General features: G+C 42.4%; 1 protein-coding gene across 7 annotated transcripts in view; it reads left to right on the top strand.

The window, feature by feature from the left end:
* The window catches only part of bcas3 (BCAS3 microtubule associated cell migration factor), a 322,176-nt gene that overhangs the window by 74,760 nt on the left and 226,130 nt on the right, over positions 1–21,286 (top strand). For all 7 annotated transcript variants that reach the window (XM_042224209.1, XM_042224204.1, XM_042224203.1 and 4 more), the window contains exon 16: positions 14,929–15,079. In XM_042224209.1, coding sequence (XP_042080143.1) covers positions 14,929–15,079 — 151 coding nt within the window. The remainder of the gene's footprint in view (positions 1–14,928; positions 15,080–21,286) is intronic.

The raw sequence follows: 21,286 nt of genomic DNA, 5'->3' as shown, positions 1-21,286 counted from the left end.
TTGTCACAAGAGCCACTTTTCCAGGGACTCTGCCACAACCTTGTCTCCCTTGTTTGTCAAACACTATTGCAGGCCACTCACACTAGCTGTGTGTACCTTTCTGGCAAAGATGCACGCTGATAAATACAGACTTTGTGTAACCTGCACTGTTTGACCCCAAAGGTGTTACTGGGAGTAAATTATCACAGTTTCTATGAGTCATGGTCTTCCTGGAATATCGCTGAGCTTTGATAAATGTGCTGCTGCCAGTAGCGGGTGGATAACTTGATAAACACTTCAGAGAACCACATGACTGGGAATCGATTGGTGGGTAATTCTGCATGCTATAGTAGAAGAGGTTTGAAAACTTAAGTCATGTTTTTTCGTGACATACTTTTCATCTTACTGCCGTGGAAACAAGCTCCTGAACTTTAAAATACTGTAACAAGCAGTTCGTTAACTTCAAAAGTGAAGGTCATGCAAGCAGATGTGTGATCTATTCCACAGAGCAGTGTACTCCTTTGGATATGTACACATCTTTTTTTTTTTTTTATTTAAGAGAGACACTGTTATTTATCCCATGTTGTGTTCCAGCAAAAAGTGTTAATGTGCTGAAGTAAAATATTTAGATGGACAGTTTTGTTTGAACCTAACCTCTTGCAGTTGGAAGATAAATATTTAAAATCGTGTCTTATCATATCTAACAATTTTCTCACTGTATCCTGTGACCAGGCTTTTTGTTTTTATCTGATGTATTCCCAATGCCATATCAGATGAACTCACCTCACTTTATCTTTTGCTGGATGTTATTAGCTCAGTGGATGTTGTTGCAGTGTTTTTCGTTCACTTATTTGAACTGTCAATATGAAACATCTGTTTAACCCAGAGGCATTACAAGCCTTGTAGTTCTGAGTTCAGTTGATTCGATGCTGTTCTCTCCTGTTCCTGTTTTTCCTGCTGTGGTTCATGAGGTACGGCTGCTCGTCTGCTAAGATTGGTCACTCTGAGTGCAATCACACCCTCCGTGATTTACTGCTTCAGTAAGTGCGTTACACTGTGGCATCAACGTAAACACTGTTTCATACCATATTATCGGTTGCTGCTGTGGAGGCACCGATTCCTATCACTGGACTACTTGGATGCTCACATACGGCAGAAATGTGACACCGTAGTCTGGTCTCAGTCTTTTACCTTTGTCTGTTTGTTTGTGCAAATTATACACAGTTTAAAAACACGTATTTGAAAATGTGTTTGAGTTTGTTGGGCACTATAGCAGATTACTGCTGCTCGAGGTCAATCGGCTGGACTGCTAAAAGACAGAATAAATATTTGGAGGGTTTAGCATCGTTATAATGAAATCCATTCAATTTTTAGGTGTTTCACAATATTGAACACAGGCTATTTTTCTGAATAATAGCAATAATTGCCATAAATATTATAGATGGAAATATTATAGATGATCCATGTCTCTCATCCTACGCCCAGCACTGTGCGGCCCAAAAGTCTTCAAATAGTTGATCGAAGATGCTGGACTGGCACATGAGGTTTCAGGGTCAGGTCTTACATACTGAGTGACTGTGCCCTTGCTTTCTTTGTCCTTCCTGTCTTCCTCGTGTAGCTCCCCAACCCCCCACCACACACACACACGTACATGCATGGACACATTCCTCCACGGTGTGAAAAATAGTTCATCAAACATTAAAAGGATGTCTGGAGAGTCACTGCTGTGCTGCGATGAGAGACAGAGAAGCACAGAAACATCAAAGTGGGCTCGGAGGTGAAAGTGACTTAGCAAAGTAATGAGGTGCAATTGAGGAAAAATGAAGAAGAGATAGAGCAGAAGGAATAAAAGTGGGAGGGGGTAGGCGACAGAAGCAGGGAGAAAAAGATAAGTTTGTAGTAGCGGTGCTGAAAGCCGGGGTCTCGGGGAGCGTGGTCGTAAATCACACTTTGGTTTCAAAGGAGAACATTAGGGCCACCTGTCAACAATTAGTCCACACAGGGATGCCTAACTCTGTGTGTGCGTGTCTAGGTGTGTGTGTACATTTGAAAAAGATAGTGTCTACCTGTGGTAAGATATATAAAAATGAGCCGCTTTTTCCCTTTGGAGAAAGTTTGACTTCACTGTAATGTTCAAAAGGTTTCAGGAAATTAAAGTCGGGTTTGACATGACATCAATTTACGAATTGCCAAAAAGTGCCTATTTCAGTAATCCATTATCAGTTGTGACCTGTGGAGGAAGGTCATTTAGGTCTCTCTCTCTTTCTCTGTCTGTTTTTGTTTTGTTTTGTTTTTTTTGAAGATAAATTGGCTCCGAGGCATCCTGCCTCATGTAAATTTAGAAATGCAGCCCCTACCGCCACCAGCGTTGATAAAACTCCATAATTTTCACCGGATGCAAACACATCGAGTCACATTTGCTTTTGTGTTTACCTTCCGGCCTGTTTTTGCAGGCTGGGTGTGAATTTTGGGTAGCAAAGACGGTTTTCTTAGGCTGGCACAAAGCAGCAGGGTGAGGCAAGCTGGGGCCGGGCCACCTAGCCACAACAGCTGCCCTGTGATTGTCGCCAGCGAGGACAGCGTTGATTTTTGGGAAGGAACTGTAGAAAAGTACACATCCTTCTCAAAGCTGCCAGCCTCAGGCCACCGGCACACCTAAAAATAGAGCCTGCAATTGGCTGGCTTCTTGTCGCTGTTAAAATCTGAAATGGCTATTTATGTCCTTGTGTACAGTACTTTTTTCTCTCCCCAAAGCCTGTCCTCTGTGCGATCGATGTATTGTCATTTGAGTTGATGACCCATAATGTGAGCGTCCCATGCTGTAAAAGTGTGGTTTGTCTGCGGCGCAGCTCATACAAGGCTAGATTAGTAAGTGCATATTCTGTGCACAGGGCAGAGGTTATTGAGGCTATACCAGGCATATGGCAGCCACTGCAGACGTTTTATTATTCAGATGTCTTTCAGCTCCAACCACAGTACTGTATAATACAGCAGTGTGTGGAGGGAAAAAAGCAGCTTGATCATAATAATCTAAAAACCCTCTTTGATTTTCGGTTTGCTTTGACTTCATATTTTTACTGCGCCATAGTTCTGAGCAATACCTAGAGATGAGGTTTTTATCTGCTGACTGAGGGTCAGTTTTTCTACTGTCCACATGAAATGCTGTGAAATGTCCCGGCTTTCCCCTTTTCTGCAACATGTTTATGACAGTTATGACTTGGTGTGCATTTTTTCACATGCTTGGGTGCCTTTCATTGTATACATAGCACCAGTAATACACTTCCCAACCATAAAACATCAACACAGGGCTATTAGTCAGTGCAGCAGATTTGTTTCCCCGCAAAGCAGGAGCCCTGGTGGTCCGATCATAGGGCCATCTGGGCCCTGGCGCTGGTTCAGAGAAAGAGGGGGAGGCGAAAAACAAGGTGTGACGGGAAACTGTTAATTCACTTGTTGATAAAGGGACACTTCCTTTCTGCTATTAGAGGCTGACGGGTTGCTTATTTGGGTTTGGACTTTTGTTTTATCTCGCCCTCCTCCTCCTCCAGCGCTCCCCTTCGTCAGTCATCGTCCTGTGGTGAAAAACACCAACGCTCTGCTGAAGCCGATGCCAAGGAAACATTACCTCATAACTGCTGGTGTGTGACACGTATGTGCACGGCCTCGCGCTGACCCTGTTTTTAACAGTATAGTTTACCTTAAGTCAAACAGTCGCAGCGTACAGACAGAAAATCTAGAAAGTTTCGCAAGATACGATAGATGGCTTTAACAGAGGAGGTCGGGATTTTAATTTCAGTAACGTGTAAACTGCACGAACCAGTCGGATGGATTACTTGTCCAGACTTTAGTCGTCATAATGAGCTGTCCGCCTTGGATCGCTGTCCGGCCTGAGGCTGAGCTAGCCAGCATTTGCAAAGGGACCACATGCATGCCATTTCAGATTTTTATTTTATTTATTTTTTTATTTACTCTCTGATGTGGTTATACCATCTATACCATCTCCACGGCTACTGACCTCACCCAGATATCAGCGATATTTAGCTGACGCATGTCCAACCTCACAAATGAGTGGACACATACTTTCCAGCCATTTGGTGCAGTTCATTCTCACGTGTAGTAAAAGGATGGTCAAATATATTGCAGCAGATATGCTAAGCCTGCTCTATCCCTTGTCCCCTGTAACAATCCAAGAAGCGTTTTTAGATTTTTATCAGTCAGTCTGTTTGATGCCTAAAATGAAAGACTTGAACTTGTTACATTTATTCACTGATTTGTCACATTGTCTCCAACATCAGCTTATAACCAGCCATGTTTTTTTTCATTGGTTTATATTGAAACTCATGTTCATTTTTAAAATTAAACATAGTTATGTACAAAAGAACATGATGAACCATATTAAACTTTTATAAATGAAATAACTCGTGGAGGGCACAGATTTCAAATTTTCTCAGATAGATAATACTTTGTACTTTTCAAATGTATGAAAAAAAGTTCTCCAGCAGAAATAATATCTGATATTTAAAACTTTCCAGTAACTTTGTAGAGTGGACATAAAAAATAATTTTAGGTTCACTGGGTCAGCAAAAGTGAGTTATTAATAAAGTTGTGCCTCTGCATGCGTCTGTGACCTCGCTGTGCTGTAGTTGACAGGACCGAGTTGATCAGTTTCTTACCTTTCTTTGACCTTGTCCTACATGTTCTGTACACCCAACAACAACACAAGGATGCACATGGTAGCACTCTCCCCTGACATGAAGTTCTGACATTTTATCAATGACAGCAACATTACTTCCTGTTCTTTATCCTGAGACATTTGTATCGTGCTTCTGTGTCTCAGCTGAAAGTTGGAAATAGATCAGAGTCATTGATCATTTGGGAAGTATCAGTCAGACAGTAGAATACGACAGAATAAACTTTTGAAGAGGTGAATAATAAAATGATTATAGAGGTGAAGAAGCTGTTTTATTACCACGATGATCCTCCGTGTGGCGCTGTGTGGTCAGGATTGCCGACACTCTGCAGAGGGAGGAGCAGAGCAGGCAGGCCGTGCTCCGCAAGGAGAGACGCACAGAGAGGAAAGGACTCGTAAAGCCTGACTTGTTGCTGCAAGGATTTCGCCTTGATACAAATCTAACAACACAGAGAAAGCAGGGTAATTTCTCTGGACCCTTTTTTATGAATGGTCACTTCCTCCAGCTAAAACAACTTGCAGCCCTCCTTTGTAGGTTGTGTTTTTTTTAAAAGGCAGTCTAAACACTTATCTGGTGAATGTGGGGCCTCTTCTCAACCTCTCTTCTCCTTTTCAGTTTTAACATATTTAGAAAACGAGAAAGACGCAGTTACATTTGAAATGAGATATTTTATATAACAGCGAAGACACTTTATTTCTTCTCTGAGCTGCCTTTGTTTTCATAATTCGCCTCTTTTATTGGTGACACAGAAACCAGCTTCACCTCTAAATCCTACTGTATAGATCTTAATAATTGAAATGACAAATTACTTGTCAGCAGGAAATAGGAATTGGCAAATGGCTTCCTACAAGGAGCAGATGTTCTTTTAAAAGCATTTTTCCCTCGACCTGCCATGCAGTCAAGAGGATTTGTACATTACTCAGTACATTTGATTTAACAGTCGTGTGCCATCAAAGGTAAGCTAGTGTTTGTGGATCGTGTTTGTTGCCGGCTCCGGCGGCAGGATTCTCCCTGCGGTCGACGCAGGAGCCAGAGCCCAGCTTGGCTTGAGTCAATAAACGGAGAGCTCAGCGTAAAACCACACAGCAATCGAACAAGCTGTTTACCCTGAAAATTAGCCTTCCCCTCTACTTTTAAGGCTTTTAAACCAACCAAAAATACACAGTGCAAGGAATATGTATCTTGGCCAGCATTTGGGCTCCGCCAGAGACCTCTGTCCTCTTTATAGGAACCCTAATAACTCAGCCTCCGTAGCCACTAACCCTCTCGTCACTGGCTGCACTCATCATTATTTGATTTGCAAAATTGTAAGGTAGAGATAAAGAAATAAAGCTGGCTTGCCATTACACACAGGCAGCACTTGTGGCTTACAGCTTATTGCCTGCCATGTGAATAGCACACGCTCTGAAAAGCCAAAGCCGTCTATTGTCACAGAAATCGATAGATTTTACATCCTGCTTTTGTTCTGTGCAGCACTTGGATCCTTATGCTTAAAAATCATTTCTATATGAATTCTGAAGCTTAAATCCTTCAAGACGTTTCTGTTCGGTCATCTTTTTAATGCAGGGTGTGTGCCCGTGTAAAATATGCATTTAAAAAAATGTCAAACATGCTGTTGCTGCTAAAAAATGTCTCTCAGATTCATTTCTTTTTCTTCATAATTCAAACCAAGCTGATTTGAGTTTAAAGGTGCACAAGCGACGCCGCGTCTTTGTAGTCCTTAAAAATAAAGAAGCGTGTATTAACCTGAAAGAAACCTTTCCCTGCTTTGCCCTCAGATTCGTTGTTTGCTCGTGGACTAAGTGTTTTTGACGTGCTGTTTATTTAGACTGGGAAGTCAAAATTCTGCCTGCTGAACCCAGATCATAGCGGCCTGCAGGTTGTTACCAGCAGAACCGCAAAAAAAGCCAATCAGCACGAGATGGGGAGAAAAACACGTCTGCACCGACTTTCCACGTTTCTGTTTGCACGTGTTTAACTGCTGTAGGTGGTGGATGCTGGTCCATTAGTGCAGACGAAAAAAGACAGGCACCGCTTTGACAAAATAATTAAAATACCAACCTCCTTCAAGAAGAGAGGAGACTGAACTCTGCAGGAATGAAAACACGATGATGGCGAGGATATGTTAATCGTTTTAGCTGGACTTCACGAGTTTCTGCCATTGGCTCGTGAATGCAGCGTGAGTCGGCTGTCACAGTAATGCAGACGTCTCATTATCTCCTCTCTGTCTGTCTTATTGTTTCCTCTCCTTTGGACTGCGGGGTTATAAAAGGAGAGGCATTTAGAGGCAGCCAGAGTGACGGACGCAGCCAGTCTCCTCTCTGACCAGGAAGGTCAGCTTTTGCTCATTTAGCTCCGGGCATATGCTGATCTGTTTTTAATCATGTACGCTAACACAGTTGTATTTATTTATTTATTTTTGGAGCAACTGTTGGAATCTATTAATGGTAACGGGGGGAAAATACTTACTGAAAGTGTATCTTAATACCTGGCCACACACAAAGGTGAATATTTTTTTGCATCTGATTTCATTTTTCCTATAATTTTTTGCTTGCAAAATTTTTTATTTAAAACCATTTTGGCCCGACGGAAACATGCCTGCTATTATTAAAATAATACAAAAAGTTTTACTTACAAAAAGCACAATTTTAGGTTCACACTCTTCATACTGCTTTGATTGTTGTTGCTAAATTAGTTAATTTGTTGCAGATTTTTCTACTGAGATTTTTAAGCATTCAGTCAAATTCTTTCTCGTCTAACGGAGATGTTTGCTTTTCATGTGCAGCAGGACACCTTACAAACCTCGTTCTGGTTTCTCTAACGTCTAACGATTGCCATAACCCATCCCATCTTTACCCGAATCAGATGATAGATACACACTCAAACACACACACATATGGTTGAAGTGTGGGGTGTCATCCGATCCACTGGAGCCGTGTAACCCCCCCACTCAGCTCCTCTTGCTGGCGACTCAGTCCCGTCTGATGAAGCCTTGTAAATACTGACATGCTGTAAACTTGCGGATCTGATTTCAGGGTGCTGTTTGTGCGTGTTTTTGTATTTGTGTGCATTCCTTTCACCTGATAGTTGTTAGTTAGAAATGCACATATGTGTTGTTAGACGTGGACACGTTCCGCTTCTGTGTTTCTGTGTTTTTTGTTGGTTTTTTCCCTCCTGCCTGCTGCTTTTTCCCCTCTTCATTACAGAACCGACTGCTCTAAGCTCTGAACAAACTGCTCCTTGGCCGTACGGAGCATGTCTGACACTAAAAGCCTCGCTTCTTCTTTCTTTCTTTCTTTCTTTTTTTTTTTACCTCTGGTGTTTGTTCAGTGGAATTTAAGAAAGAAAAGAATCGTGTTTGGGCTTTTTTTTCTTCTATTTTTGCTCTTGTCGAGTGTCTGTTTTTCTAAGCTTCCTGACATGAGAAACTTCAATAAAAATACAAAATGTTCAAAAAATTTTCCCAAATAGGGCCGTTAATAAAAGCCCCCCGTTAGCTTGCGGTTTGGGAGCTGGAGACCGGGCAGGAAGCCATTTTCACACAGGCCGCCCTGACCTCGACTCTTAACTCTGACTGAAAATAGCAGACGAGCGAGATCACTGTACAAAGAGAAAAGAGAGAGAGGTGGAAAGGGAAAACTGAGGAGATAGATACCTCAGCAACATTACCTGAGAGAGAACGAAAGAAGGGTGGAGAAACAAAGCGTTCTGACTGATGGCTTTTCCACCAGTCTTCCGATTCCTTTGCAAAACAGTAAATCTCGTGAAGTTTATTTTCTTTGCAGCATCTGTGTTTTATAAGGGCTCTTTTAATTTGTTTTTACTCTGTCCAGTGGGGGATCCCCTCTCCTTTCTTTTTTACTCCCCTTTGTGTTTGACCCTTTTTATTCTTCCCCACAGTCCTTTTCTCTCACTTTCTTGTCTTCCCTTCTGGTTTTCCTCTCTCCCTCTCTTTCTCCTCCTGTGGAAGTGAGTGTTTTAATAATGCTTCCTTAGGGAGTTGGAGATGGGAGAGCTGCATTTTCTTCTTCCCTGCTTTAATCTCTCACTACATTTCTGGGAAACTTGCATTGTCAGGTGGTAGAATTTGGGGACACATTGGTACAGGTCAGCTGCTGTTGGTCAATTATTGCTGAGCTACTTTGAGGTTTCTTGAAATACTAGATCAAAGTCAGTATCCATGTTTTAATGGTAAAGCAGTACTTTTTTAAAATGATTTGTGTGTTTTAAGTAATGACATTTTTTTCATTTATTTGTATTTAGCAAAAATAAAATTTAAAGTGTCAGTAACTAGAAACCTATAAATGTAAAATACCTTTTAATGAAATTGAAATTAAAAAGCAACAAAAAGAGGATCATTGATTTATCACTGATGATAATAAAATAAAATGTTCTAACTGCTGCTAATAAAATTAATCCAATTTAAACCCCATATTAAAAACCTTTTACTATGTTTTTAAGTTTACAGAGAAACCTTCCAGTGTGATGCTCGTCAGCAGATTTAGGCCATAAACAGAAAACGGCCTCGCTGCTTTTTGCTCTGGCACACCTGCTGATCTGATAAACTCCATCACTCCTTCTTTAAAGTAACCCCTTTGTGTAAATATCAGAATCAGTGCAAGCTTCTCCGTCAGTGAAGAATAAAACAAATTCTGCTGTTTAGTGACTCGTGCCATGGTTCCTCGTCTCCTTTCCTCGATCAGACCTGTAAATCCACAGTACTTTTCCATCAATGTCATCATTTACTCACATATACTCGTCAGGATTGAGTTCACCGTATAAATACATGCTTTTAGCTTTACAGTTGGAAAAAAGAATTGTCTGCATACATGTAGTACATGTATACATAGTATAGCTGAAAATGAATAAACAATAACCAAAGTGTCTGTTTTCCACCTGTCACATCAAGGTAACTCATACTGATGCAAAAAGAATGGGGGGAAAACAAAAACACATTTCCATAAAGTACGCCTGCTTATTGATTTGCCTAAATGAATGAATGACCTGAAACGGCCACAGCATTAAAGAGACAGCTACGACCACAGCAGGGCAGTGGTAAGGTACTCATCATCAGGCATGAGCAAAAGTAAAACTTTTAGTGGGAATTATTTATTTGGATCTTAAAAAATAAAATTAGTTTCATGCGTAACACTAATGTACTTCCAAAACTTTAAACTAGGGTAAATAAAATGATGATTATGTATAAGGACAGATTTACATTCAGCTGGCTGAGGAGCTCCAGAAACCTCCCGCACCCTTTAGATGCTTCGATTGGAAAGCGGCGAGCCAGCATTTACACCCACTTCATGGAGGAAATTTGGCATTGTTGCGATTATATATAAATAATGTCGTCTTTTGATATGTTTGTGGCTATATAAAGCGTTCGAGGCTATTTTGATGTTTACACCATTGACATGTTTCTGGCACCAAAGTAAAGTTTGACACCCAGAACTAATTTACGTAGGCTGTGAAATCCACTTCCTGTGTGACCAAAGTTCCTCCACACAGTTTAACGTGCCAAAGTTTGTCCAGTTCATAACAGTAAAGCTGGAAAATGATTTAAACAGAGTCTTCAGTCAAATACACCCAGTGCTGGGTGTAGTTGAGACAGTGCTATTGACAGAAATAAAAGCTATTCACAATGTCAAGTGTATTGCTGTTAAGTCAAACTAGATGATCGGGTTATTGGTTGTTTGACCTTCAAAGAGTTCAGAGTATCAGAGCAATAAGTGATTGTTCATGTCAAAAACTGGACGGTATGTGGGTGTCGTTCTGTCTGCAGACAACCACACAATTAATTCCACTGTGAGAGAATTGTGCTCAACACTTTGAGCGCTGGCAGTTTTACACTCTGTGGGATCAAGCTCAAATCCAGTTTGAGCGTGTATAGTCTTGTTGGTGTGTTTGTTTATGAAATCCTGTGATGAAACCTGCCTCACCCAGCCGTTAATCCCCAATGAGAGTTTTACTGGCTGATAGTGATCCATCATCCAAGTGCAGAAATTTTTTCCCCCACCCTGACGAGACACATTCTCTAGAACTATTCTCCTGTTTAGCTCGTGCAAAGTTTTTATTACACGCTGAAACGACTGCTATTTGCATTAAGACAGAGGCTTTTTATCTTTTTGACCATGAAATGGGAAGTAAGCAAAGGAGGAATATCAGCTTCTGTCCAAAAATATCTTCAAAAGCAAAAAACATAAAAGCATTCCCCTACTGGGACAACGTCTCCGTCTCTTTCTCTGCCCCTCTGTCTCACAGCTGCAATATCATCCTCGAGTCCAAGGTCTCTCCTAGCTCCCCAAGCATCACTCAACATGTCACCTGCCTAACCTGTTGCCTCCCCATCTCAGTTCCCCTCCATTGCAGTTTGCTTTTTTTTTTTCCCACCGACTGAAATATCCTCTCTGGCAGAACAATTCAAATAAGACACAGTGTTTGCTTGGGCGCACAGTCTTCAGAGCTTGTCCTTTCGCACATCGGCTCCAAGTTGCAAGCCACCTGCTTGTATTGGATGCAAATAGGGTATTAAAAGAGGGGAGAGAAACATGAGATAGCGTGACACGGGGAGGCTGAGGAGAGAGAAAGAGCGCGAAGGATAGAGAGAGAGGCTTAATGTGAGAAGAGAATGCAAATGCTGTTGAGACAAGGCAGGATGGATGCAGGAGTGCTGGATGGATGGTTGGATTAGGGGAGAAAGAAAGGCGAGGGTCAGGTGTTGGTATGACTTTTCGCCAGGGTCAAGGTTTTTCTCTGGATGACGGCAACGGAGCTGGATTTGCATTGATGGATCTTCTTTCCATGGGGATGTCATGTATCAGTGCTTGGGTACATCACGCCCCAGTCATTAATCAAATCATGGCCTCCGTCTAGAGCTATCTGTCTGCCAGGCGCTTCTCATCTGTCTACCTTGTCTTTCTCTTTGTAGTAGACTTGCTCTGCGTTTCGCTTGTTTTCTTTCTGCACTTGTAAATGATTTCAAATGATTTTAGATGCCCGCTGTAAGGACACGCAGCAAGCCTTTAAAGTTAAAATGCAGCAAGATTGTGATAAAAGCAGAGCAGGTGACATTAGCAGGTACTAAATGTAATGGTTTGCTGCGGCGATAGTATCAGTAAGAAAATGGTGCTGTTGTCTTACTCACCTGTGATTGTTAATAAACTGTAAAGTCTAAAATCTTACAATCATGTATAAATAGTTACAATGACTGTGCTCACACAACATTTTGTTTTCTAAATAATTGATATAAATAGACGCGTGCACAGGCCTGATTTCCACTCCCACTGTTTACCATAGCTGGATGTAGACACACCCTTAATCAGTTGTTTGCATACATCTGCTCCACCACTCTGGCTATGAAAATAACAGCAAAGAAGAGAAGTTTCACATGATCGCATTGCCAAAGATCTTTTAACAGTGCCCAAGCTCACAGCCTTCCCCACCTGCTGCTGTTGCAGTGTTCGTAACAATAATCTGTGTACATGCAGCAGTAACACTCGCATCAGTTTGTGGAGCTTGAAATGAAAAAGTCTTTAAATGCTTACATAATTTGGATTTTTGTGTATGCAAAATTAAACTAATGGCATCAGATCATTATTAGTGATCAGTGATTGAATTGTTGTCAGATTAAATATAAATTTTAACCACACAGTCCTCTGCAGAGGCCCATGCCCACACTCAGTGTCTGGAGGAACCTGATATAAGCAACTAAAATTATTCTTTCTTTTGCTCTGGTACTTTATGCATACCCCAGCTTCTGTCATGCCAAATAAACTAAAAATGACTGACGCCATATTGCATCCACACTTCCTGTAGTTCACAGAGTTGGTCGTGAAGTCTGATATTACATAATAGAACCTAAACCTTCCCTTGATAAATGTCCCGCATACCATTCCCATTCAGTGAGAATGTCTACACCACACACACACACAGGCTTCCCGTCTGCCTCCCACCAGTTCACATATCATCTTCTGTCGGTCCGTGATCTCTAACACGGCCCGTACCAACTCGTCTTCGGTGTCTGGGGGCTTATGACAGCTAAGGACCCCTCAGCCCCGAGTGACAGTGCCGTGTTGACAGCCGGGTCAACAGCGATCATTACCCCACCGTCTCAGTTTAGCCACACCTGTTCTACAACCCGGTGTGTGCGCCTTATTTTTAAGGGTCGCGGCTGACGACGAATAATCCATCGAGGGGCATGCGTGCACGGAGGATACTAAATTCACTGACGCCCCCGCGCACAAGCCTCCCGCTCAACTCCCCTCTTAGCTGAAGCACCATTATGGCTTTTCAGGCTGCTTCCTGTACAGATTCTTTTTTTTTTCTGTCCTCCCTCATCTGCCCTACTTTCCTCAACACAAAAGGTGCTTCCCAGGTTCAGGGGGTGTGTAGCACTTGTAAAATGTGAATGGCTTTCAGGAGTTGCCTGGGTAGGCAGTTTGACCAAGAGAGGAGCAGAGGGAAATGAAGGACAGGTTTGCGTAATGGTCCGCTCTCCCCATGCGAAGGTCATGCGGCATTGTTGGCCAGCAGAGGTCTAAAAGACAGGCCTTTGGAGGACCACAAAGCAGGGCTTTGGCAGCACTAATGAAACTCAGAGCTACACGTTAATGATCTAAAAGACTGGACCAAAACACTCAGCGGCCCCCTTTCCGCTTGCATTCAGCCTCCTCTTGATCGCTCCTTCCAAATAATGACAAGGCACTCTCCTTCTCTACCTTTATTGTAACCTTTGATGTCTGCCTTGTTTTCTTTGTGTCTGTGTCCCCCCTCCCTCCTTTTCATTCCTTTATGTTACGTGACTGTCACTCATCTATTAAGGCAACAAATGGAACAAGGAAAACATTCAGAGAGTGTATTGTGGTGCACCCACAGGTTTGCTCTTTATTTCTTTTGAAAGCACTTGAACTTGGAATTTTCCTTGGGCCGCCTATTGAATCGGGAGGGTGCTTTTTTTAATTTTTATTCCAGTATTGTCATAGGATTACAAAACACAGTTGTATTGTAATGCACATTTCCAAACCCCTATAGTTTGTTTTTTCATTTGTAACTGTTTATTTGTAATTGTGTCTTTTCTCATTGTATTAATAGGTGCCCTTACTCGCAGCACTCAAAAGAATGGTGGTGTTACTGGCATGCAGATAGTTTCGATTTCTTTTGTTTGATTTTATCAGTGTTTTCAGGTAAACTTTGGTTGCAGTCGTTACAGTATGAAATATAACAGGGTAGGCTTAAATCTGACCGGTGAGTTTGTCAAAGGTGGGCAAATAAAGCCAAAAGGAAATAAAGAAAAGATTCGTGTTTTGCTTCTGGTGATTAAATGAAACAATGTAACATTTGGGTTTAAATGTTTAGAAACTCTTCTCACCATCTTTTCACAATCGCTAAAGCATCTTACTCGAGTGGGACTCATTGTTCTTCACCTTAGAAGATGTAGTTAATATAATTGTTAAAAGGGGAAGAACAATAAATATGTTAGTAACCCAATAAAAACCCTGCTTTTTGACTTATATATAAAATTGCTCTGCTAATAAGATGAGACTAATTGCATGTTAAGTGAAACTCAGTGAACTTGCTGCTGCTCTCCCTGAAGTAGCTGGTTAAGGTCATTAGACCTTGAAGAAGCCCTTTGACATGGCCTGATTATGTTTGGCTGCAGCTACACGGTGTGTGTGAGATGAGATGTGTTTCTCTGGATCGTCTGTCTGCGTGGGTGTGTTTGCGTGTGCATGTGCGTTAGGCCTGTTGATTGGCCTTGATTAACAGACTGCCAGGCACTAGAAGCAGAGCCTTTGTAATGTACCATCTTGAGCTAGTTATTTCCAATCATTCCACAGGAGGCCTTGAACTCTGAGTTGTGTGTTTCTGCGTGTGTTACGGGCTGGGAGAGGAAGATGGTGGGTCCAAAAAAAAAATCATACTGTTCAGTCTGAAGAGAGAAGGGTGATGTCTTCTCGTGGCCTAGTGTGCAATTTGATGTGAACGTCACATGACATTTTAAATTTAATTCCAAGTGAGCAATATTGAGAATTAGCATCTGTAAAGAGTGCTGAACTGAAAAAGCAACCGCTGAGCATAGAAAAGATGAATAATGCATGTAAAGTTGTTGATTCCAACTGCTACCATTACCTGCAGTGACTCATGTTCCACTTCAGATCCATGAATAGGAGATTTGGTTGGCCTTGCAGTTAAGGGAACACGCACGTCTGTTCGCTGCAAACACGTTTAGTAATCCCGCATTTTCCTGTGTGTTTTCCAGCCAAACTGAGCAGCCAGGATTCGTACAACAATTTCACCAATAACAACATGGGGAACCCGCGGCTCATCCCATTGCCCAGCCTCACTGTGGTGCTGCCTTTGGCTCAGATCAAACAGCCCATGACCCTGGGCACCATCACCAAGCGCACAGGGTTGGTATCTCTCTTTCTCTCTCACACACACACAAATACATCTCCTCCACAGGAACTGTAATTTATGAAGCACATGTGTTCAGCTACAAAATAAAATGATCTTATTACCTCATTACACAGAATACATAACTTTGTGCACTAGTGCTTTGGCCAGTCACTTTACTTTATCCTCTTTATTGCCATAAACAGCAGTCCAATAAATTTCTTATTAAAAACTGTAATTTTTTAGCACGTGGATCTGTACACGATGGCCATCTTTCCCCTTCAGATGAAACGTTTTTTTCATGGCACGTATGTAATAATTAGAGAACTAGTCCAGCTCCAGTGTTCGTCAGAGTGCGCAAGCAAAGCCTTTGAAACACTGTGCAGAGTGTAAGAGGATTATTGGCGGCTTCGCAACCTGTGTTGAATTTACAGTTTGGCCATAGAGGAGGAATTTAAATCATACTGTTGTTACATTTTCACATTCAGTCTGTGAGTTTCTGTCTCTTCCCAGTAATCACTTTATAAAAACAGCGTGTTGTGTCAGCAGTGGCTCTGCATAGGCCAGCGCCTTTCCTCTCTCATCTCGAGCCGACGCTCATGGACTTCTTTTGTCTCAGGCCGCCGTGTTTTTTGCATAGGGTAATGAAGCACAACACACACATGCGATCTCAGTCTGCGGGCTCTTTTGGTAGGCACAAATACGTTCTCTGATAAAAGAAAATAAGTTCAATCCTGCCAATGATTTCAAATAACACTCATGTTAGAGTGTAGCCTTGCTAGCTTTGTACGTTTGAAGGCGTTTAAATTGTGAAAGCACATCTGCTCTCATGCACCTCTGACTTTTATTTCCATCTGGATCTTTGCCATACATTGAAATTATGTAGTTTTAAGACCATCAACAACTAAAGGCCTTTGCTAAGTGCATTTACATACAGTACAGGTGGCTCCACAAATATGGGAAGATTTTAATATTTTCATTTAAATGTAATTTTCATGCCCTGTTTGAATGGGAAATGCTATAATGATTCAAACAGACGCCAAGGGATTTATTCTCCCGTGATATTTGATAAGTGAGCTTTGGGGATGAAAATCGGGACCCGACCCTGCGGTCAACATAAACAACATCAGGCTTTTTTTCCCAAATCATTAAGAAGACCTGCAAAGTTCATTTGTTTTGTAAAGATGATCATTGCACATGTGCTGCGGTGGTGTCCCGTGCCAGAATGATTATGAAGATGTCCTTGTCCTGGTGGTTTGCATTCTGGTTTTACAGTTGTGATATTTAATGTTGTATAAAGATGGGCGTCTGTTGAATCCGTAATCTTCTTGACCATTATTGTGTTTGTTCGTTTATTCAGTGTAAAACTTCAATCTTTAGCACAAAAAACTCTCACTAAATTACTGAGAATTGCAAAACATCAAAGTCTGTTCAGGTGAATACATTTTTCTTTTTTAAAGATGTAAATTGTGGGCGCTGGTTTAGCTCCATGGGTGAGCACAGGCGCCCAGCAGGTCGAGTCCGACCCGCGGCCCTTTGCTGCACGCCTCTCCCTCCCCACTCTCCTGTCTGTCTTCACTGTTCCTATCCAATAAAGACTAAAAGGCCAAAAAAACCTGTATTTTGCAAGGTTTATTGAAATACTCAAATCTTCAAAGGTGTGTAAAAGGTTCAGGAGACAGGTGGTGACAAAACATTCATTCGTCTGTGTTCCTGTGAAATGTCTAATGATTTCAGTGTCACACCTTACCGCCAGGATTCCCCTAAACTGGAGGTGGCAAGCAGAGACAGGCAGTTACACAAGTAATCTGATTACCTTTTTTCAATTAAAGAGTAAAGTAAGGGGTTACTATTGCAAAAATCCAGTAAGCACGCTGCGCTACTAAACTGTGATTTTGTTTGTGAGCGTCTCATGACAATGACGTGCGAGCGTGCGGCGTCCATGGCAGCGACAGACGTGCGCAGATCAACAATGGATAACATGGAGTGATGGAGAGAGTACGACCGTGCAGCGTTTAAAGCGTGGAAGTAATCACATTACTGTACGCTCTGCGTGGGAAGAAAACCTCTTTCTACAGCGAAAAATTAAACTTCAAATCTGAGCAAGCAGCGAGCACGCTGCCACGGGAACGTGACAGTCACAGAGAAACCCCCGGACCCCCCACTGACATGACTGCTGTGGGCAAACCTCCACCCGTCCCACTCCTGCTTAATGTACAAGTTAAAAGATTAAAACTCATTAAAAAGTTTTAAAAAGAGACTTTTTCATTTGAGTCAGTTTCATATGATTGATTATGCAGAAGAAAAAGAATTGGGCTGAAAGGTCTGTTGCTTTATTACGTACTCGGGTTGTGTATCATGTTTTTAAAAATTAATAAAGTAACTAATTACTTTTGAAAATGAGTAATCAGTAAGGTAATGGGATTACTTTCTTGGAGAACTAATCAGTAATTAGTAACTAATTACTATTTTCAAGTAACTTGACCAACACTGGTGGCAAGTTTGTAAAAAACATCAAATTATATATTTATTTTCCTTGTTTTCATTATTACCACAATAAGAATATTTCATTTTAAACACAGGTATTGTGTTTGTGTGTATATCGGCCATATTCTCCTTCAGATTAAAGTTCACCTCTCAATTTTTAGAAAACATAATGTAACCAAGTTAATAGTTTCATGAATCAAACTCATTCAGGTTAGTTTATGTTGTGGTTGTCCGTGACAGCTAGTGTTAATAACCCTTCTTCAGCTTAAGTGTTTATAATCTTCTGTTCCAGCTGCATATTGAAATATTTCTGCTCGCTCACTTTGGAGCTAGCAGGGTTAATACAGCTGCTAATGTACAGATAACGGACGAAACGGCTCATACAGCAGCGTGCACGCTTTAGTGTCATTACTAACTACAGAGGATATAGGTGCTCATATCCTTATTGTGTTTGTGTAAAACTGTGCAAATGTTTGCACGTGCTGTCCACGGCTGTGCAACATTCCAACAGCTGTATCGGCTCTGAGGACACTATCACAGTCTGGTAGACTGCCTCGGCGCGCCTTCATCCATCCATTCAAGTCCAGAGGAGGTGTCAGTATTAATGTATCAGGGCGCACAGATGTGCTCCCTGCTCCTGCATGCGCACGGCTTGCACCCCACACCAACACACACACACACTGAGTGAGGCAGCAGGTTTGACCCCCTAGAGTGGGGAGTGATATCATATGCTTTTACGCTATACTTGCACAGTAGTGCCCAGGCACCATCTGTCTGTGCAGCCAGCCCCTCTCTCTTTGTTAAGTGTGGGTGTTTGTGCATGTAAGTGTGTGTGTATGTGACAGGGAGAGAGGGAGAGAGGAGAGTCCAGCAGCTGTATTTACACCTGTATGAGCAGATCTCTGTTGGCAGTGTGGCAAAGGAACACACCAGCTGCTTAACCTATATTCCCTACCAAGCTGCCTTTGTGTGCACCCTGCAATAAGACACAAGTGCACACACACACACACACACACACACACTAATGAAGCTTTCTCTCCCCTTTTCTGTGACCTGGCTCACTGCATAGATACCTTTGTACGTGCTGCACTCCTGCAGACCACCGGTGTGCAAAATTGTGCTGCTGTTTGTCTTCAGAAGCCTCAGGTTTTTGACATCAAAGAAAACCTCGAATTCACACAGAGCCCTCGCCTCTCTTAATTTAGATGCTCCCCCAACTCCGTCAAAATAGGGAGAGTCGGATGTGGCTAGGCATCTGCCTGATAACCTCCCTCCAGATGAGGCCAGGGCAGAGAGTGGAGGAACATAGCCAACCTTCTGCTACTCCTCAGAGTCTCTTGGGAATACCGAACAAAGAGAGGTGTGTCACCTCTGCCCCAACCTCTTGTTTCCTGTCAGCCTAATATGGAAGCGTGTTAGACCCAGTTGAATTAAATCCCAAAGACGGTGATCACAAAATCCAAAGACTCTTTCCTGTCACAACTTCATCTTTGAACAGGATTAAGACAGAAATATTTGCAGTCAGCTGTACTTGTGCAGATTGATTTAACTTGTCAAAATGCCTGTCGCGGTCACATTAGGGATTTGCAAACGGATGAAGAATTGCACACTTATCCCATCTACACACTGTCTGACTTTAACACGGACAAATGAAAATCCAAATGGAAAGATTGTCACACGCAAAACAAAATACCACCCTTTGAGCAAATCCCGCTGATGACATTTTCAGGCGAATAGAGTGCAGGCAGGGTAACGAAAAAGAAAGACAACAGCAAAAGAACAAATGAGACCCTGTGACCCGCTGCAGATGTGCCCGCAGATTACTGTAATGCGTGTGTGAGCCATCCCGATACCAGAGCCGCAGAGGCTCACTGAGACCGGAGCTAGAAAAGGGGCTTTAAGAACGCACCACATGGCGGCAAGGCTAAACCATTTGCACAAATCACCTCACTTCCCTCTCTTTTTAATGGCCCAGGCGGAGCTGCTATTAGGGCCAACGGGTTAAGAGATGAATGTGTGAACGATTATTCTCCGGGAGTGGGGTCGTCACCCTCACAGGTCGATCCCACCCCCCCTCTTTCTCTGACTTCTCTCTGTAGCAATGACCCATGTTTGACTTGTTTCTCATCACGCCTGTGACCTATAAGGGACTCTTTCTCTGCTCACCACACCCGCTCCGTCGTGCTTTGCATCACATACTGTAATCGGGTGCTCTTTGTCTATACTGAGGTCAAAACTGTTTACTGCCAGCTCAGCACGGTTGACAGTTCTCCCAGCGTGACCTCATGCTTTTGTTGTATTCCGAGGAGTGTGCAATTTGATTTGTAACACCAAAGGATAGGTTTGGGATTTTTAAAGTCTGGTGTAAAACAACGCTGATGCACACGTTTGGGAAAATAGCTCTTTGTGTAAGTCTGGTGACACTGTAGTTCATTTCTTTAAAAGTTCAAGTCTGTGTTCTTGAAAAGTTTTCTGTGTTTGCCTGTATGAACTGTGGTTCCCTGCTGAGCTGTGGATATAGAGACATTGAGGACATATCTTGTTTGAATGTTTAATTACTATGAATACCAGTTACTCATGACAGAAGAACTTTAACCGGTTCCACCTGATCTGCTTTCTGTAGCCTTCTTGCAGCTTTCTTTGCATCAACTCTGCTGCTATTAATTTCCATCGAGTATATAAATTGCACCAGCATGTTCCAGGAAGACTGTAGGGACAAAGTGGCACATTGTAAATCCTAAAGCTTACTTGGCCTTAGCTATGCCTATGGAGAGCTGACCCCATCTGCCCTTCTTTCTACAATTGGTGTCCATCCATTTACCAGTTGGAGGCCAGAGTTTGGGCTCAGAAAGTTCAACAGACTCAGCGGAGGGTAAGACGTTAGAGATCACCCCCCCCCCCTCCGTGCAGCTCTTTGATAAGCGGCAGTTTACCAGGGGCCTCCATTACACCAACCAGTGTGTTCATTTGTCAACTCGCACTCCAGGAGTAAGACATTCCAGGGCAAATTGTTGCTCCCTTTCTCCCGGCGGAACACGCTACACATTCATGTACCAAGACTAATTGGAGACTGCGAGCTATCACTGGGAGGGCCCGGGAGGATGCGGCGAAAGCGATAAAATAAAGAAGTACTACGGAGTGCTTTCGTTGGTTGGAGATCCTGTTTTTCATGGCCGGGGGAGGTTGGTGTGCAGGGACAGAGTTCAGTCTCATCGGACCTTTATTGCTATAGGGAAACAGCTTATTTACTGTAAACTGTTTATGGAGCTCGGTCACTATCTCTGGACATGCAGAATAAACACAGGAACACACTCCCACTCCTAATGTCTCGTAAACATTAGAAACACGCACAGACTGACAGACAGAAATACACCCTGAAAAAGACACTACACTCTAGATGACTCTTGGATGCACACACACACGCACAAACACACTGCATACTTGTTAACATAATCACAGTGAATACACATTTGTCAACACCGTCTCTTCCAACCAGGCATGCACATTCATAAGACAGTTCACAGCCATAAATACACACTTGCACTAAAAAAAGAAGTTGCATGCAAACACACAACTCCTTGTCTCAACAGTGCCTGAGTGCTGTTAGTTTTACTGGTGTCCCCAGTTGTTATACAAATTGGATAAACTCTTCATACTCTTTCCCAATCACAACAATCAGAGCAGTTTCCCAAAGTATTTTTTTCCCGCGTTGCGTTTACACGGTTGGGTACAAGTTT

This window comes from Haplochromis burtoni, unplaced genomic scaffold (genome assembly GCF_018398535.1).
Source record: "Haplochromis burtoni strain Fernald_Lab_line unplaced genomic scaffold, NCSU_Asbu1 Contig_132, whole genome shotgun sequence".
NCBI lineage: Eukaryota > Metazoa > Chordata > Actinopteri > Cichliformes > Cichlidae > Haplochromis > Haplochromis burtoni.
Note: the sequence above shows the minus strand (reverse complement) of the source record. Positions and strands in the feature narration are given on the sequence as shown.